The sequence below is a fragment of the Melanostigma gelatinosum genome (genome assembly GCF_949748355.1).
Source record: "Melanostigma gelatinosum genome assembly, chromosome: 3".
Taxonomy (NCBI): domain Eukaryota; kingdom Metazoa; phylum Chordata; class Actinopteri; order Perciformes; family Zoarcidae; genus Melanostigma; species Melanostigma gelatinosum.
This window is the reverse complement of record NC_136636.1, coordinates 18,905,940-18,922,565: the sequence shown is the minus strand read 5'-3', so window position 1 is coordinate 18,922,565 and position 16,626 is coordinate 18,905,940. Positions and strand designations below refer to the sequence as shown.

Below are 16,626 nucleotides of genomic sequence, written 5' to 3'. Positions count from 1 at the left end.
AAAGGTGTTGCTTATTAATCCAGATCCTATCAAAAAAATATCAAACACCTTCCCAACCAAGGTGACTTGTACTCAAGAGGGTATACAAATTGAGCGCGTCGATGAACATCTCTAAAATAATAATTAAAAACCATTGTCTTGCAACATGTATAGGTCCACTCACGCATAAAATTACGAAATGACTGAATATCCGAACTAATTCTGGAAATAACAATGTATAGAGTGCCTGGTTAAGACATGTAACCTGTAAATAAAGCTGAGCAAAAACAGATAAGGGTTCAAACGTTCAAACTGTACTGCAATGTCAATTAAATATTTATGTGTAAATACAGTAAAGCTTTATCAAACACGCACTAAGTGAAACATTAAAACCTAAGACAGAGTGGAACATTTAAAATGTCTAGTGCATCATTTTATACGTTTCTCTCTAATTCAACCTGACGTGTTGGGCATCTGGGGGAGTTTGAGAATCTTGATGAGCATTTAAAACAGTTGTGCTGTGTGAGTTCCAGCTGCAGAGCATTATGGTCGGTATTTGCATTTCCGTCGACTATCAATATTTCAATATTTCACCTGGGGGTAGGCAGTGGGCATATCCACTGATGTATCTTAGCTATTCATTTCAGAGCATCTGAGTCACGGCATCTGCTAAATGATGCTATTAACCTAATGGATGTGCCCACAAGATGTCAGAAAGAGTCTCTAAGACGCCGCCCTCGCCTTTTTACTTCCCAGCTGTCTTTAAATCGTCCTCGCTCAATCTTAACTAAAAGTCTCCACTACTCTATTAACAGTCTCTCTTTCTCTCGACCCTCATTTGTCTGCAGCCAATGGAGGTCACTGGCGTGATCGAGGAGGAGTTCACAGTGGCCCGCCTCTACATCAGTAAGATAAAGTCAGAGGTTAAGTCCATGGTGAAGCGCTGCCGCCACCTGGAGAACATCCAGATGGAGTGTCACCGCAAGATGGAGGAGACGGGTAGAGAGCTGTCCTCGAGTCACCTCCTCGTTTCACAGGTGAGGGACTGATGGAGCAAATAGCTGAAAACATCTGGTCCAAGAAAAAGGTTGGTAAATCTGTCAATCTGTCAAGGAAATGTTGGTGTTTATGTGAAGAAATCAGAACAATATACACGGAAACTTCCCAGTGCAAAATATTTATGATAATCACCAATGAGAGATTGACGTTTCCAGTCTTCATCAGACGAATTAACATCACAGATATTTGCGTGGGCCTTTGTTTAATATTAATCACTCTGATGAAGAGCAGTGTGCTCGAAATGTCACTCAACTGTCAGAAGTTGTTAGTGTACAAACTGTCCTGATTCTTAAAGGGTTGCGTGTTTTGTATTTTTTTTTGGATTGACGTGGCTGCTTGAAGGCGTCATGTTGTGAGTTTAACTATTATGGGCTGAGGATGAAATGAACCTGCTAAATATAGGGTTCATGTTGGCTGTTTCAGGTAAATATTACAGTTAATCTGCCTTCAGGAAGTGCTTTTTAAAAAGAATACTTAATATAAGGAAAACCTATGTTAAAAATAGTAGAAATATGGAATATATCATGCACCTTAATATTTGACTAACTGGTACAACTGACTAAGTGTTTACAATTCTAAAGTGTTTCACATTTTAATTAAACTCCCTAATATATGATGAAGGCCATATATATTAAATGTAGGTTATATCCATTTCACAGTGAGTAAATAGTTCATTTTACCCTTGGTGTAAAGCGTTGTATTATAGAGGTCCTTTGCTCATCAGTATACTTTCTGCATCTGAGACGGTGTCTTCTGACTTTCAGCGCGAGGCAAAGATCCGCTCTCTAACGGACTACATGCAGAACGTGGAGCTGAAGAAGAGGAAGCTGGAGGACAGCTGCGACTCTCTGAGCGAGGAGCTGGCCAAACTCCAAGCTCAAGGTAGACTAATGTTATATTTTAGTATAGTGTGACGACCCCTCCCTTCCACCAGGGGTCTGTGTCTGTCTCTTCTCAGGTTGTCTTGCAGGATGTTGATCGGCAGCTAACGAGCCCCACCTGAGCCTGCTGGGTTGGTCCCAGCTATAAAGGCTGCCCCTCCTCTTTGGCTGGGCTCCTCTCTGACTCCTGTGTGGAGGACCTGGCTGGCTGCTGCTGCCTTGTTCTGAGTGTTTATTTAGTTAGTTGTACTTTAACTAAAGGTCTATTTATTCCTTTTATAACTCGTCTTGTCTCCCTCATGTTACGACTTAGTGAGCCGGGTCGTGACAATGGTAAAAAAAAAAAAAAATCGACAATAATTGAAGTACAACAATAGCACAGCAATGCTTTGAGCTGAGTGCTGATGTCAGCGTGCTAACATGCTCACAATGACAATGCTGACCATGTTCACCATCCTAGTTTAGTCTGTTAGCATGCTAACATTTCCTAAAACGCACCAACCACAAATTAGCCTCTATCTGATGACGATGGCTACGCTGTACTGGACAAATTAAAATGTTGACCTGGTGATGAAGCACAGATGAAAAGTGAAGGGATCAGGATTCACTCTGAGGGGAAATTAATGTGTGCACCAAATTTCATGGCAATCCATCCAATAGCGATGGAATAAATGATCAACTTTGCAATCCACAGAGCCGTGTTGCTATATACTAAAGTGGCGATGGATGGACTGTATAATCTCAGTGTTCTACTCTGAAATACTAGATGCTGAAATACACAGCCAGGTTGAGGATGCAGCATATTTGTAAGAGTATATAAACCAAGCTTTTGGGGTGAAATTTAACAATCTAGCCGAGCCCGGGGTTCAAGGATCAACATTAAATAATCACAGTCAGTGCAGCACAATGTACAAGTATGGATTTGTAATAAAAATGTCTTCGACCCCCGGCTCAGGTTGAGATGTTTTATCTACGTGATCGAAATAACAAGGCAGGAAGTGTTCATTCCAAGTCTAAAGTGAAGTAGGAAAATATCTTCTTGCTCACTGCACAGTGAAGGACAATATGTAGATCGAGCTACATTGTTAATCTTGCTTTAATAAATGGCTTGAGATGCCAAAGTCAAAAAAAGTTGAATGTTGTGACCCAGCAAAACAAAATCATGTGTGGACAACGTAAAACATGAAAAAGACTGCAAAGGTATCACTGTGTTTAAGCTCCACCGAACTGGAACTTTGAGGAAGTGCTGATTAAAACTTTGGCTTCAGTGGAGCGTTTTAGTCTGTGCCAGGAGACTTTTTGTCCTGTCAAGAAATAACAAGGGTAAACACCGACGAACAGCTTCGGCTCCAAAGCCTTTTATAGCACCAGCATGAATGGATTAATCGTACATTTGAAAATTTATGCTAAGTCCATCTAACTGCAGATATTCACAGGACACTGATGCAATTCACAAACCAGGCCAAAAAGGCAATGCAAATCAGTATTCCTGAGGAGTCGTTTGGTGGATTATGGGCGGGTAAATCAATTTTAGGCCCTAATCTACACTTGAGGCATGCGGCCTTTCAGTCATTACAGAAGTAGACAAATACAAAGTGCCGCAGGTCGCGTTGATCACCGAGCCTGATGCGAGGTAGAGAGCTCTGTAATTTCATCATCCGACACCAGGAACAGCAGTGCGTTAACGTCAGATCGGCGTAACACAATAGATGTCACATTAAATAATATACGTTATTGCACCCGAGGCACGGCTTTGGATCACGCTGACCTCGCTGTCGACATGAAGCAGCGGTACTGTTGTGCTGTCAAAGTCAAGTGACTGTCACCTCTTTCATCTTCATCAGTGTCTTTTATCTGCTCTGTCTCGGTTTCTCTCACTGTTGTTGTCTTGAATGTGTGTGTGTGTGTGTGTTTTGTTTTAGAGAGAATGGCAAAGGTGACCAGCGGAGACAATCACTCACCTGCCCAGGAGTCCTGTGATATAAAGGTAACCATGACGACAGTGAGAACAACGTAGTGTGATGACCTTTTTGTCGCACGCCTCAGCACTCAGCTAACTACAGCTGTGATGCGTTTGTCTTCCTCCACGAGTGTGCAGTCATGTGTGCGCATACTGTGTCTAGGCTTGTACATCACATCATGATTGTAAACCGGGCCTGCGACTAACAGGTGTTTTTTTTTTTAAAGGAATAGTTTAACAATTTGGGAAATATGTTATTTCGCCTTCTTCCTGCTGGTTAACTGAGAAGATCCATGCCACTCACACGTCTATATGAGTTAGTTTAGCTTAGCCGAGCGTGAGACTGGAAACGGTTAGGCGGACTCAGTCCAAATGTAAAAACATCGTAGCGGGGGGGTTTATGTGTCTGACTATTTATTGGTTCGGAGGAGTTGCTTCCTGGAGTCTTTGCTGGCTGTCTAGCAACTGGTCCCAGCCAACAGATGTTCAGAAACATAACCACCATTTGTCATTTTTATTACACATAAAATAAATTGTTAATTAGTGAACTTCAGACGTGCTGGTTGGCAGATTTCTTCTTTACGCACTTTCCAGTTTTCTATCAGTTTTGATCAGTTGTGTCCAATTTTGTATCAATATTCTCACCGAGCTCTTGGCAAGAAAAACTGTTCAAGTGAACAGTCCACAACCACAAAATTGACTAAAGCAGCAAGTCCTCACATTTGAGATGCTGGAAACAGCTAATGTTTGATGGAAAAAATCACATTTTCTGTACATTTATTTTTCAATTATTTGACAAATGTTCTCGGCACTATCATGCCTGGATTTACCTGTTTGGGGCCGCGGGTCAAAGCTAGCAGCTTCATTACATTTTACACAGCAGCACATGAGTACTGGATGACTACTAGGCCCCATGGTTAAATTAAGTATTTATTGTTATTGTTATTGTTGTGCGTGTGTGTGTGTGTGTGTGTGTGTGTGTGTGTGTGTGTGTGTGTGTGTGTGTGTGTGTGTGTGTGTGTGTGTGTGTGTGTGTGTGTGTGTGTGTGTGTGTGTAGGGCACATACCAGTTTCATTAGCCTTGTCTCACTTCATACCATACACTGTATATATAGATGGACGACATGACCGCTCCCCAAAAGTGAAGCCAAAACACCTTGGTCGTCTCCTGGTGGCTGGCTGCAGGAAAGGATATACATCCCGCACCCTCCATGTTAGCGGATGGCAGATGGGCCAAACAAAAAACATTTAAGTTCACATCCAATAATTATTTCCAAAAATGGTTTCTGTCATTTTAGGTAGTTCTTATCACGCTGATGTATGTTGAAGTGCCCATTTCTTTGGATTAGTTTGGCTTTAATTAGTTATTTGAGTCTATAAAAAGGGGGTTGACTTCATGATTGACAGCCGTGATTCTGTGGCCGTGCTCTGCTTGCGGTTGGTTCGAGCGGATGCATAGGCGGGGCCTCGATTACCATGGCTCCAACCCCCCAATTACTACTGCGCAGACTCTTATGTGAAATATTTTTGGCTTCATCTCTGTGCAGTGGAAAGAAGTGGGGTCGCGTCGTCCATCTACAGTCTATGCTTCAAACTCAGTGACACAACCTTGTGTGTGTGTGTGTGTGTGTGTGTGTGTGTGTGTGTAATGCCCATGTGGCTCTCTCTGTCCACATCTGCACTGGTGTGTGTAATTATATCCCCTCTTGTCTTTTAGTCATTTAGATTTCCATTTGTTCCCACCTCTACTCTCTCTACATGTATGTCTTTCACACACTCTTGTTGCTCGTACCTCAGAGGGCTCTGGAGCAGCAGATGGAGTCACATCGTGAGTCGCACAGCAAACAGCTTGGGCGCCTACGGGACGAGATCAATGAGAAGCAGGAGATCATCGACGACTTGACTGAGTCAGTGCTTCATTATAATTCTTCACCTTCCCTGATATACTGCATCAGGATTTCTAAATTAGGGGTCCTAATAGAAATACTTTTTAGGCATAAATAGGCCTTTCTACTTCTATATTTCAGAACGGACTGTTGGCTCTATATAATACAGTTTGTATGTGGTTCCAGAAGCAGACACCTTACACACTCTGTCAGCTGTCTATGGGCTCAAATCCAAAATTGGGGATTCATGGTGTCAGTAGTTGAGTTCTCGAAGCCCCACCCAAGCTGCAAGAGGGGCTGAATTCAATATGTGTGGGTAGTGGCACTAGGAAACTGCAGCTTGTGAGGACTTTAGAGTCAAGCTGCTGCTAAACCACAATGTGACGAGCCACTTGGCTTCTTTGGGCTCCTAGAAAACATGCCATTTCAAGTGCCTCCTTGGGAAGAATTTCTGTACCAGGCGTGACCGTAAAGGAGCAGCCTGCAGGGCAGAGCCTCTTAAGGAACTAAAGTCTGTTTGACAGCTGACCGGGCAGTGTCTGGTAACACCCAAGGAGCAGCTGCAGAGGATTTCTGAATGAAAAGACATTTGGGGCTACTCTGCTTGTCCTGCTGGCATTGCCTGATTTGGATAAGCAGCTTGTAAATGGATGGATGGAGGAATGTCAGTGGGCCAGTGGAGTAGAGCAGTGTGGCCCTTCAGATCCTTAAAGCAGAGCAGCAAAAGCAGGTGCAATAAATGTTCTTCTGAGATTCAAGAATCAGAAAAGGAGGGTGAAATCAAAAATGGTTCAAATTGATAGGACATGCAGTGGCATGTATAGGTGTGCACCTTTTTGCAGAGGGAAGGGGCATTAAAAAAAACAGAATGTATTTGTACAGTAAAGGTACAGTACCCCTTCACTTAGCCATAACGCCTGTCCAGATAGTACAGCTCGGATGTAACTTTAAGGAAAAAGTACATCCTAACCCTACAAAGAGACAGAGCACAATGAGTCCCGCCCACAGCAGAGGGGGAAATAATTGATTGCAAACCGCAGAAAAATGCCTAAAAGCTGATCTGTGATGGGATGCATTAACGACATTGAAATGAATCCAGAACTACTTTATCATAAGCTGCTGAACCAAAAAGCTGAGCTGTTAAGAATGCAAAAGTGGATCCAGGCAGGAAATAACACTCGAGGCATCCTGTGGGGTCCTAACAGTGTGCCTGTGTGTGCAGCAAGCATTTTGTGCAAATAATGACAGTTCTAGGCTAACTATGTTTATGTAAGTTAAGCCAAAGCATTTTGAAAGTATGAAACTTGTGTTTATAGTGGAATGTGAATAAACCTGAAAGCTAAGCAGTATAATGTTTGCAAGTGCGTTAGCTAACACAAAGGTAACATTAGTTGCTAACGCGATTCATTCATTTTAGTTATGAACTGCACCCCTGGTTGGCATAGGGGGATAACATCATTTTGGCTAGCTGACCATCATTTCCAGATTGCGTCCATTGTATCACAGATTATATTTCACCTTTTAGTATTTACCTACATGCTGAAATGTTATTTTCAAAATCACCTTTTCAGTTGTAACCAGAAGCAACAGCTGGAGTTGGAGCAACTGCACTGTGACTTCATACATCTCAGGAGACAAGAGCGTCACAAGAGCCGGCAGCTGGAGGAACTGACGTGAGTCTCTGCTTTACTGTCCTGGCCAGCTTTCAAACACGTCACTATATGGAGGCCCGATGGCGGGCGAGCTGCCTCGTTTGATTCACATCTTCTCTCTGTCATTTGTTTTCCCTTAGTCTGTTTATTTTCCTCTCACTCTGCATCTCTGTCATCCTACTTTCCCTGTTCTCTCCCTGTGGCGTTTTACAGTCATTAAGTTTGTGGCTAAAATTATCTGGAGGGTTACCCTTTTAACCCTCTCTCTGCCTCTTTCTGTGTACATCTCTTTGCACCTCCATTACGGAGTTTAGGGATAAGGTAGCAGCTGGCTGCTAAGAGGCCTCTTCCTGCACTGACCTTTGCAGCGTATTGCATCAGATGGCAGATGGCAAACAGCCCACTAGTGGGGCAGAAAGTGTGATATCATCTTCTATCTATCTGTCTGACTATAGATTTCTCCATGAGCGACATGAGCAGTCAAAGAAGGACCTCAAAGGGCTGGAAGAGACTGTTGTAAGTCATTATTTACTGTCACGTTTCTCTTGGCTCCCTCAGAGGCCACTGATCCACTAAACATCATAACTGCTTTGACTATTGCTGTTTCCTTTCTCCCTTCATACCAAAGGCTCGTGAACTCTACACGCTGCACAACCTCCGCAAGCTTTTCGTTCAAGACCTCACGACTCGAGTTAGAAGAGTAAGCCAGACACAACTTAGATACGCAACACATTTAAAATATTACATTTGTCCACATACATACAAGTGTAGCTGGAGTTCATGTGGCTGCACCTGGGCTGAATGCAATTTTTTTTAACTGTAGTATTTGCGATGGCAGTGTTTTTCCAACGCTAAAAGATCTGTACTGTTTCTGTCAACAGAGTGCACAGATGGAGCTTGACGATAGTGGGGGATACATCACCCAGAAACAGAAGATTTCCTTTCTTGAAACCAACCTCGACCAGCTTACAACAGTTCACAAACAGGTAACAATGAGCAGCAGATGTAAAACTATAAATCATAGTGAAGGAGACTGAAAATAACATTTTACCCGGCTACCATTTCTCTAAAAAGAAAGATTTTTACGGTTTCCCTCAGCCTGGAAGTCTGAATTTGACTGTGCCGTGACACAGCTGTGAGCCAGAAACGCCTTCCTGGATAGAATATGAGAGGAGGACGATAAGAACCAGCCAAATTTACAGAACAGTTAACGGTGTTCTTCATTGCGCTCCTATGGGCAAAAGTAGCGCTCGCTCCATCGATCATCTCACTACTTCACATGAAAGTGTCCTTGAAAACAGAGCAGGAGGTGTTAACCACGCTGCCTTCGGGAAAAGGAAACCACACAGCGTAAAGTAGCTACTCGAATTTGATGAACACAAATGAATTCATCATACAGGTGCACACAACCACGCTCAGTCTTTCTCCTATCTCTAGCTGATGCGCACAAACTCTCAAAGGCAACCTTGTGCTGAAAAAGATGAGACTATTAACACACACACACACACACACACACACTTTCCATCTTTCTTTAATATTACTAAATGGACTACAACAGAGGACGGAGTGTTTAGGTGCTACGGTGCTAAACGTTCTGCAGACTGGCACATCTACCCGTGCTGTCATATTGGTGAGAGCTGCACTGCAGCAGTGTCGGGCAGAAAACCAATCCTAAAGTGGCTGCTGGGAAACTCCATCCCATCCACCACCTGCTGATACGGTGGGAACAGAAGATGAAAGTCATGGTCATAAATTAGAAAACTCCCAGTGGAAAGTGATAAGACTGCCAAAGACAGGCAGCGGGACAGTGTGCTGGGGCGATGGATGAGTTTCTCTGTCCCTCTACAGACATGGTAATGTCTGCCTGTCTATCCAGCTGCACATACTCACAGCTGTCATGATTTTGCTCATCACTTTCCTCCTGTGGAAATCTTCACCTCCATTTTTGTTTTGTTTTTTCCTTTTAAAATGACTCACCACCAAACAATAAACTAGTACCGCCAAACCTCCTGTGGATCTATTGAACTCCTGAATCCTTCGTCTGTTTGGTAACTTTGCCTGTTTGCTAAAGCCGCTGGTCTTGTAATCAGTATCCCAGCAGGATGGGGATTACTTTGCATGATCACGGAGCAGCAGACTCTGTGTTTAAGGTGCTCAGTCAATGGGTTTTTTCACGTTTACCTTTCCCCACTGCTGTGAGCAGCAATTTAAAAATCAACAAATAAAATGATTTTGCTTCATGAGTGTAACCATAAACAAATAAGGCTGTTATCTAGAAGCAACCAGGTTGTGTTTTACATTATGTGCCTCGGGATGCTTTTGTGAACACAAATTGCACTCAAAGCATTGCCTACTTTTTACTCGTTTGCTGGTCAGTTAAAGAAATCAAACTTGTCGGTGCTGTTTTTGGTGAAATCGTAAGTTAAGAAACATAAATGTGTAATATGTACCAATATCAATCGCATTATTTTTACGACTAAATGATAAAACAGGAATGATGACAGGAGCGCCCCAGTGGCTGTGGTCAGACCCTCCAGAAGGCCTTTTTTCCGATGAACTGCCCTTACATTTGAGATAGTCAATATTTACATAAAAGGCAGCCAAGTATTTTTCCCATCAGGTCACACGTAATAATCCTCTCGCTCTCTCGCTCTCTCGCTCTCTCGCTCTCTCGCTCTCTCTCTCTCTCTCTCTCTCGACTGCACCTATTTGGCCTTAACTGACAAAAAAGTTCCGGTTCAAGGGTTCTTTTCGCTTTGCTGCTTCCATTGTTGTGTTACTATACTCACTGGCCATAACGTGCTGTTAAAGCAGTGTTCTCGGCACGGCAGGTCGGATCCCTCACACTGCAAAACAGGAAGATGGAAGTGGTTCAACAAATTATTTGTTGTCATTTCAGCAGTTGATTTATCTATATTAAAACTCTATTGAGTTTTAATAGACGATTGGATATATTGGTTTGGGAGCAGACTTTGTATTGCGAAACATCACTATGACTTCAGAGTTTATTGGGTCTCAGCCCAAGGGTGCTGTGCAGAGATTACAACACTGCCAGCTGCCAGGGATAGCTTTGTTTTCTGTTGTGGGGCCCTGCACTAAAAATACCAACACTCACCGAGTACACTGTGAGACACTTTGCACAAAAATGAAATGGTTAAACAAATGATATTAGAAAAAACACATTCTTATTCTTCCGCTTCAAAACAAAGAAGAGCAAACGTTCATACACAGGTTTCTAATTGTACATAGCAATGTCAAAGCGACACAAGTTCTTCATGAATTGTATTAAGAAAATTGTAAAAAAGAAATACATTCATAGCGAAAACATTACCAACAGTTTTACAAACTTTTCCTTTGAATATTGTATGTCGTTGATATCTTTTTTTCATTTGAGAGGATATATTACATGGTCACTGACATGTACAGTTAATCCCTGGGCTTACTGTATATGTTATTGTGTGTGTGTGTGTGTGTGTGTGTGTGTGTGTGTGTGTGTGTGTGTGTGTGTGACAGCTGGTACGTGACAATGCAGATCTTCGCTGTGAGCTTCCAAAACTGGAGAAACGGCTTCGGTCTACAGCTGAGAGAGTTAAGGCGCTGGAGGGTGCGCTGAAGGAGGCGAAGGAAGGAGCCATGAAGGACCGCCACCGCTACCAGCAGGAGATGGAGCGTATCAAAGATGTGATGAGGGCTCGCAATCCCTTCCGAAGGCCCCATGCTGCACAGATAGGTAACACACGCACCGCGTTCACAGATTCAGCTATTTCAGAATAACTGAACAGCCATCGGCAGCAATCTACATTACATGTTGCTGCATTTGTTATTTCAGTAAAAGCTATGTCATCTGATTATCCTCTAATCTTGAGATAGGCAGTGATCCATTGAATCCAGCCTTTAAAATTGGATCTGTGGGTATTAACATGCAATATTTCAGAGTTACTACATTCGTGTCTAGGACATTAATAACTTTCTTATAATTCTTACAACTGCATTTACATGTCTCAGTAGTTTAGGTCTGTGCAATTAAGCTGAATCCAATCTAATTACCGTAAGTCTACGATCAAATCACACACAACTGTTTTCATGTCGATTCCTACTCCTAAAGTTTATATAGAGTCATATTACAGTTTTTCTCATTTTCTTTGTATGTTTAATGGGAAAATATCCCCAGTTGGTATTTTGAAATAAGTCAATCCGTCAGCCAGTGCATCTTAAAGCTTCCTCATTGCTTAAACAAAGGCAGTGTATGTCTAAGGTTATACACAGAAATTCTGTTCTTCTATTTCATGTCAAATGTAATCTCTAATTTATTCTGCTGAATGATATCATTCAAAAGCAACAAAATGTTTTAACAAAGCGTTTTCTTCACAGTTTGAATGTTAGTCTATAAGTCGTGTTCAACGCAAATAAGAAAGACAAATGTCTGAACATATTAAGATTCATGTAAATTATGAACTATTGTACAAATCAAACCATGTAAAATGTAAATCCTCTCCACCAATCTAATGCTGAGGTTGCACATGTCGACACTGGTGTCGATCTGGCTGCATCACCTCATCTTATTCTTTGTCTTTGTTCTACACCTTGAGAAAAATCTTTTGGCCCTTTCATGTCTCTGCTGTGTGATTCCACCACAGGCAACATCCATTGTTGGATTTGCATCGTCTGTCATCTCCTTCCTTCCCCTCAACCAGAGCACCGTATATTCATACACCACCTCCTCATGCATGAGCGAGATGTGAGATGAGTTTTCAGCGCCAGTCTTCTGGTTCTATGTTCAGAAACTGAAAGTACCAGAGGTTTAGGTTCACCGCTGTGGAACACATCAATATGCTTGATAACTAAATTCAACAACATGTGTTCGTTGCTTTAAATTGTGACAATATTTATGATAATACCTAATGATGATTAATATGTTAAGATATTTGTAGTTATAGTTGTGATGGTTCGCTCAAATATTTTGTGTCAGGATTTACGCAGTGAGCTCTTCTGAGAGAAACACAATTTATTGGAAAAGCAGTGTAATCCATTTTAATCGCGAAGAGTTACTCCATCCAATTGCACTCATACGTTTGAATTCTGTGCGAAAGAAAGGCGACGACTGTGCTGCTGGAGCTATTCATTTGAGTGTTTGTAGACTTAACGATTTTCATTTGAGGATTATACTAAAGCAACTGTGAGTACCTGGTGTTACATTTCGTCAAGAAAAAAGGTCTCTGGGGAAATATGAATGCTTCTTTTCCTCTCAGCTGGTGAGGTGACAGACAGCAGCTGGCAGGCTGCCAGAGTTCTGCTGTTAAACCGCAGTGAACGAGAGACAAAGTCCACAAACATGTGCTGCAGCCTGCATGTCATGGGCAGACAGCGGGTTTTTAATGATGTAGGACAACACGTGTGTTCATGTGTGAAACTTTGACCAGAAGGAGAATTGTGTTGATAGAAAGGATACATGACTGCTCTACGCTGGATTTGATTGGCTGTATGGAAACAAGGCCTCCACCTGGAGGATCGCTATTCTGCACTTTGATATATTCCCAGTACTAGTCACATTTAAATGTATAGTTTCGTGCTACAGACGATTGTGTATCAATATCCCTTGTATTTGTCTTTTGTGGATGAAGGGATCAGTCAATAGATCAATTCTGTTTTATCGCCAACAGCCAAGCCTGTGCGCGCTGGCCACTACCCACCGTGCTCTCCCAACAGCCCCTTCTTCATCCGAGGCTACAGCGATCACCCCGTTGCCTCCTGCAAAGCTGCGTTCCACAACATCAACCACCAACAAGCAGCTGCTCCTGCTGCTGCTCCTGCATCAGCAGAGAGTGAGCCCAGGTTGCCCGAGGCCAACTCCAACCAGAACAGCCCCACCAAACACCCCCACTCCCAAAACAATGATTCACAAGACGACGACGCTCAGGACAACACGTGAGTAAAGGCGTGGAGTAATACACGTCCTTGTACATCACAGTTTGGACTGCGAAACTTCAAGTCCGCTTGTAGTTTATCCAGAAGTTTCACCCTCAGTGCAGTTGTCATAACATCGATCTGCTGATGTGAAATACAGTGAATGCTCCAGAAACAGCGACAGTAGAAAGTGGAGTCAAGATTATTTTGTCAAAACGATTTCCCAGCTCTTTACATTCCAGCTTTTTACAGCTCGGTGTGTCTGTGTCTCTGATTTCACATTGATTTATCATTTAGTGGCGAAGTGAACACTTGGGTGCACTCATATTTGCCAGTTTTTATTTCTTTTTTTAATCTAGAGGTCAAGATTTTGACACACAAATCCCACTGTTGCGTTTACGTGAATGTCTTCCTCCCGTTTGTAGGCATCGAGCTGAACCAGCGAACCACGCAGACAAGAACACCGCAGACATGCTCGATTCAGAGAACGGTGAGCCCCGTTTACATGGTGACAGGAAACATAATGAGATCGTATTTTCTTTAGTGGTTGCCATCATGTCATCCCACCAGCCTTTGTGTTTGAATGTTGTTTTATACGAGCATAAAGTGGCGGCTGTTAAACCAGTTTACAGCGATTGCCTCGCTGCTGTGATAACAGTTCTGCTGTTTCTCTTTTTTCTTTCTGCTTTCACCTTCTTGTAATGGGCTCGTAGTCGGCCGTCTTAACTGTAATTCCTTAGTGTGAGGAAAAGAGTTTCGGTGTAACTGTCTTTGGATAAAATGTCCGTATATTTATGGAATACTGCCTCATTTTTCAGAATTCCCTCAGGACAGGAGGATACTGCTGCTACTGCTTGAGGCTTTTCTCCTCCTTCATGTTTGTGTGTGTGTCTGCTCTCATCAGAAGCAGACTCTTGAGGAGATGGATAAGACTTGCAGTGTCATTGCCAGACAGACAACCACTCAGACAGGCTGAGTGCCCACCTCAGCCTCTGACCCAGTGATGACAGTTGTAGAGTTGTAGAGAGGAATATCAATGAAAGTTGCGAACTGGGTCAGAGCCAATTTATCAATCTGCTGCGATAGTACCTACCTTTAATTAAAGAACGGTTATTGGAGATGTTATCCGGAGAACCCGTCAAGAATTCAATCAGGCTGGTTTTAGTTATTGCTTCCCGTGATGCTGTTTCAGAAGGTATTCATCGCTGCCAGCAAGAAAATGCAGAGAAAACACCAACATTTGTCTCTTTTTGGCATAAAAATACTCTCGCTCAACACTGGCAGCTGTTCAGGTGCTATGCCTCGTCTCAGGAGATTTGTAAAATAAGTGTGCAAATTTTTTTAGGCTTATTTTCAGTTTTTTCATTTTCAGTATTTTACTTAGTATTCCTCCCCAAAGTGGACATATGCCATTTTTGGAATGGATGTGCTTGTGCACTATAATGTATTCTGAAGCCAAAAACTCTGACGGAAATTTCCTTCTGGTCCCTAACTCGTAATTTTCCCTCTGGGTTATGATTCTCCTCGCTGTTATGCATTCTAAAAAGAGCTTATGTGAAAGTGCATAACTCAATGCCAAATAGCTCGGCAAGGCATGCGCCCCACGTGTCTTACTTTTTCTGTATTTTGAGTCTGCTGAGGTGTCGCCTTGACAGTTCTTGTTAGGATAAGCGTTTCATTAACTGCCATACCTTTTTTCAAAGAGATTAAACCGATCAGCCTTATAATCCAGTCATGCGAGGCTCCTTGATTGTAGACAGCTCATCAAATTTAAGCAGATAAATGAAGTGAGGTTTCTGCTCATGAATATCAATGAATAATTGCACATAGACATTGATCAAGAGTTGAAACATTTTGATACGTCTGGGTGTCAATATGTTGTGTCGTATACAAAGACAAGTGAATATTTTGTGTCGGGTAGTTTCAGGCAAAGCACAGGCCTCTTAGAGTTGTAGTTCTGCAGTAGCTGCTAGGAGGAGGAGGAGCCACAGAATGTAACGATGATCCATTGTGCTTTCATGCAACGAACCTCTCTGGGTGGGAGGAGTTCTTTTAAAACTGGTAGCACGTTGTTATTATTAGTTGTGCCAGTCGTACCGTACTAGAGTGAGTGTCCTCATCAGAAACATTTCAGAATTGTTGGTTTGTTCAAACATTGTAAAATGACTCATGTTTGACAAGCAAGCTCTGGCAGTCAGGCAAATACAATCCTCTCCAGAATAACAACAGCATTGGTCATTGGTACAAACAGTGTGAAATTGATGTTTATGTTTCGTTGCATATGTTCGTATACCACTGAGAACGCTTTCTGTTGTGTCTGCTCTGAGCTAATTGAGTCAGAAGACCAGTATGATGCACATATCTGTCTTTTTAAAATGAATGACAAACACTCGATTCAGTCATTTGTGTATGAGGACTTGTTGTTTGAGAACCAACACATTATGCAGCTGCTTGTTCCAAGGCCATCTATCGCCAATGGCTTTGGGCTGTTTCAGTTTAACCCATCTGTGTCTGTGACAAACCCACTTCTTCCCTAATTTACACACCACCAACCCTCTCACCGTGCACCTGCCTGCCTCCTTATGCACCTCTTTCTGTCTGCAGGAAACACCACAGATATCAATGACAACAGGTACGACTACCTCACCCTGTCTGAGGACTGCCAAACACCCACTGCGGTTTGTTGTCGTCTTACTGCAGGCTATCATGTTGTCAGTCATGGGCAGAATTAACCTCTAAAAATGGAACTTGTGTCGTATTTTGTTTGACTGATTTTAGTTTTAAGGTTCATTTTGGACTCTTTGATGGGCTAACAACAGCTTGGCTTCAACTGAAGGTCCTGAAATATTTACTTTTAATAGATCATCAGCGATCAGTTTCAGAATTATTGGCAGAAATAGAGCGAGATGAATAAAGGTAATATCTAGCATGTTTGATAAGTCAGTTATAGGCAAAGAACAGGTTGAAGTACTGTATGTCATTGCCACATTCACCTTGCATGCACCAATACCCCCTGTGTTTTAAGACCAGTTACTGTAACATTACTGATTTGCTTCCCTCACTGCTGTGTCTCTCTGCTCCCTCGCTGTCCCCTTGTTGCTGTCATCGCTCCTGCTGCTGTGGATGCTGCTGTGGATGCTGCTATGGATGCTGCTGTGGATGCTGCTGCTGCTGCGACCGCCTGTGATTCTGGTGCGTTGGACAGCACGTGTCTGAATGTGAATTCCGTGTCCAGAACTGACGTCTGTGACAATCAGGACCCAGCCAACCTCTACAGCCTGCAGCAGGAGGCCTCAGCCAGCTAA

The 16,626-nt window shown here is 42.7% G+C and overlaps 1 protein-coding gene across 1 annotated transcript in view; it reads left to right on the top strand.

Moving 5' to 3' along the window:
* kif5ab (kinesin family member 5A, b) overlaps positions 1 to 16,626 on the top strand; it is a gene marked incomplete at both ends in the record, with an annotated part of 50,444 nt that extends 33,818 nt beyond the window's left edge. Inside the window, 13 exons of the mRNA XM_079266370.1 lie at positions 828 to 1,016; positions 1,803 to 1,920; positions 3,842 to 3,906; positions 5,677 to 5,786; positions 7,337 to 7,438; positions 7,873 to 7,933; positions 8,046 to 8,117; positions 8,299 to 8,403; positions 10,931 to 11,147; positions 13,078 to 13,342; positions 13,747 to 13,811; positions 15,926 to 15,953; positions 16,557 to 16,626. Coding sequence (XP_079122496.1) covers positions 828 to 1,016; positions 1,803 to 1,920; positions 3,842 to 3,906; positions 5,677 to 5,786; positions 7,337 to 7,438; positions 7,873 to 7,933; positions 8,046 to 8,117; positions 8,299 to 8,403; positions 10,931 to 11,147; positions 13,078 to 13,342; positions 13,747 to 13,811; positions 15,926 to 15,953; positions 16,557 to 16,626 — 1,467 coding nt within the window. The remainder of the gene's footprint in view (positions 1 to 827; positions 1,017 to 1,802; positions 1,921 to 3,841; positions 3,907 to 5,676; positions 5,787 to 7,336; positions 7,439 to 7,872; positions 7,934 to 8,045; positions 8,118 to 8,298; positions 8,404 to 10,930; positions 11,148 to 13,077; positions 13,343 to 13,746; positions 13,812 to 15,925; positions 15,954 to 16,556) is intronic.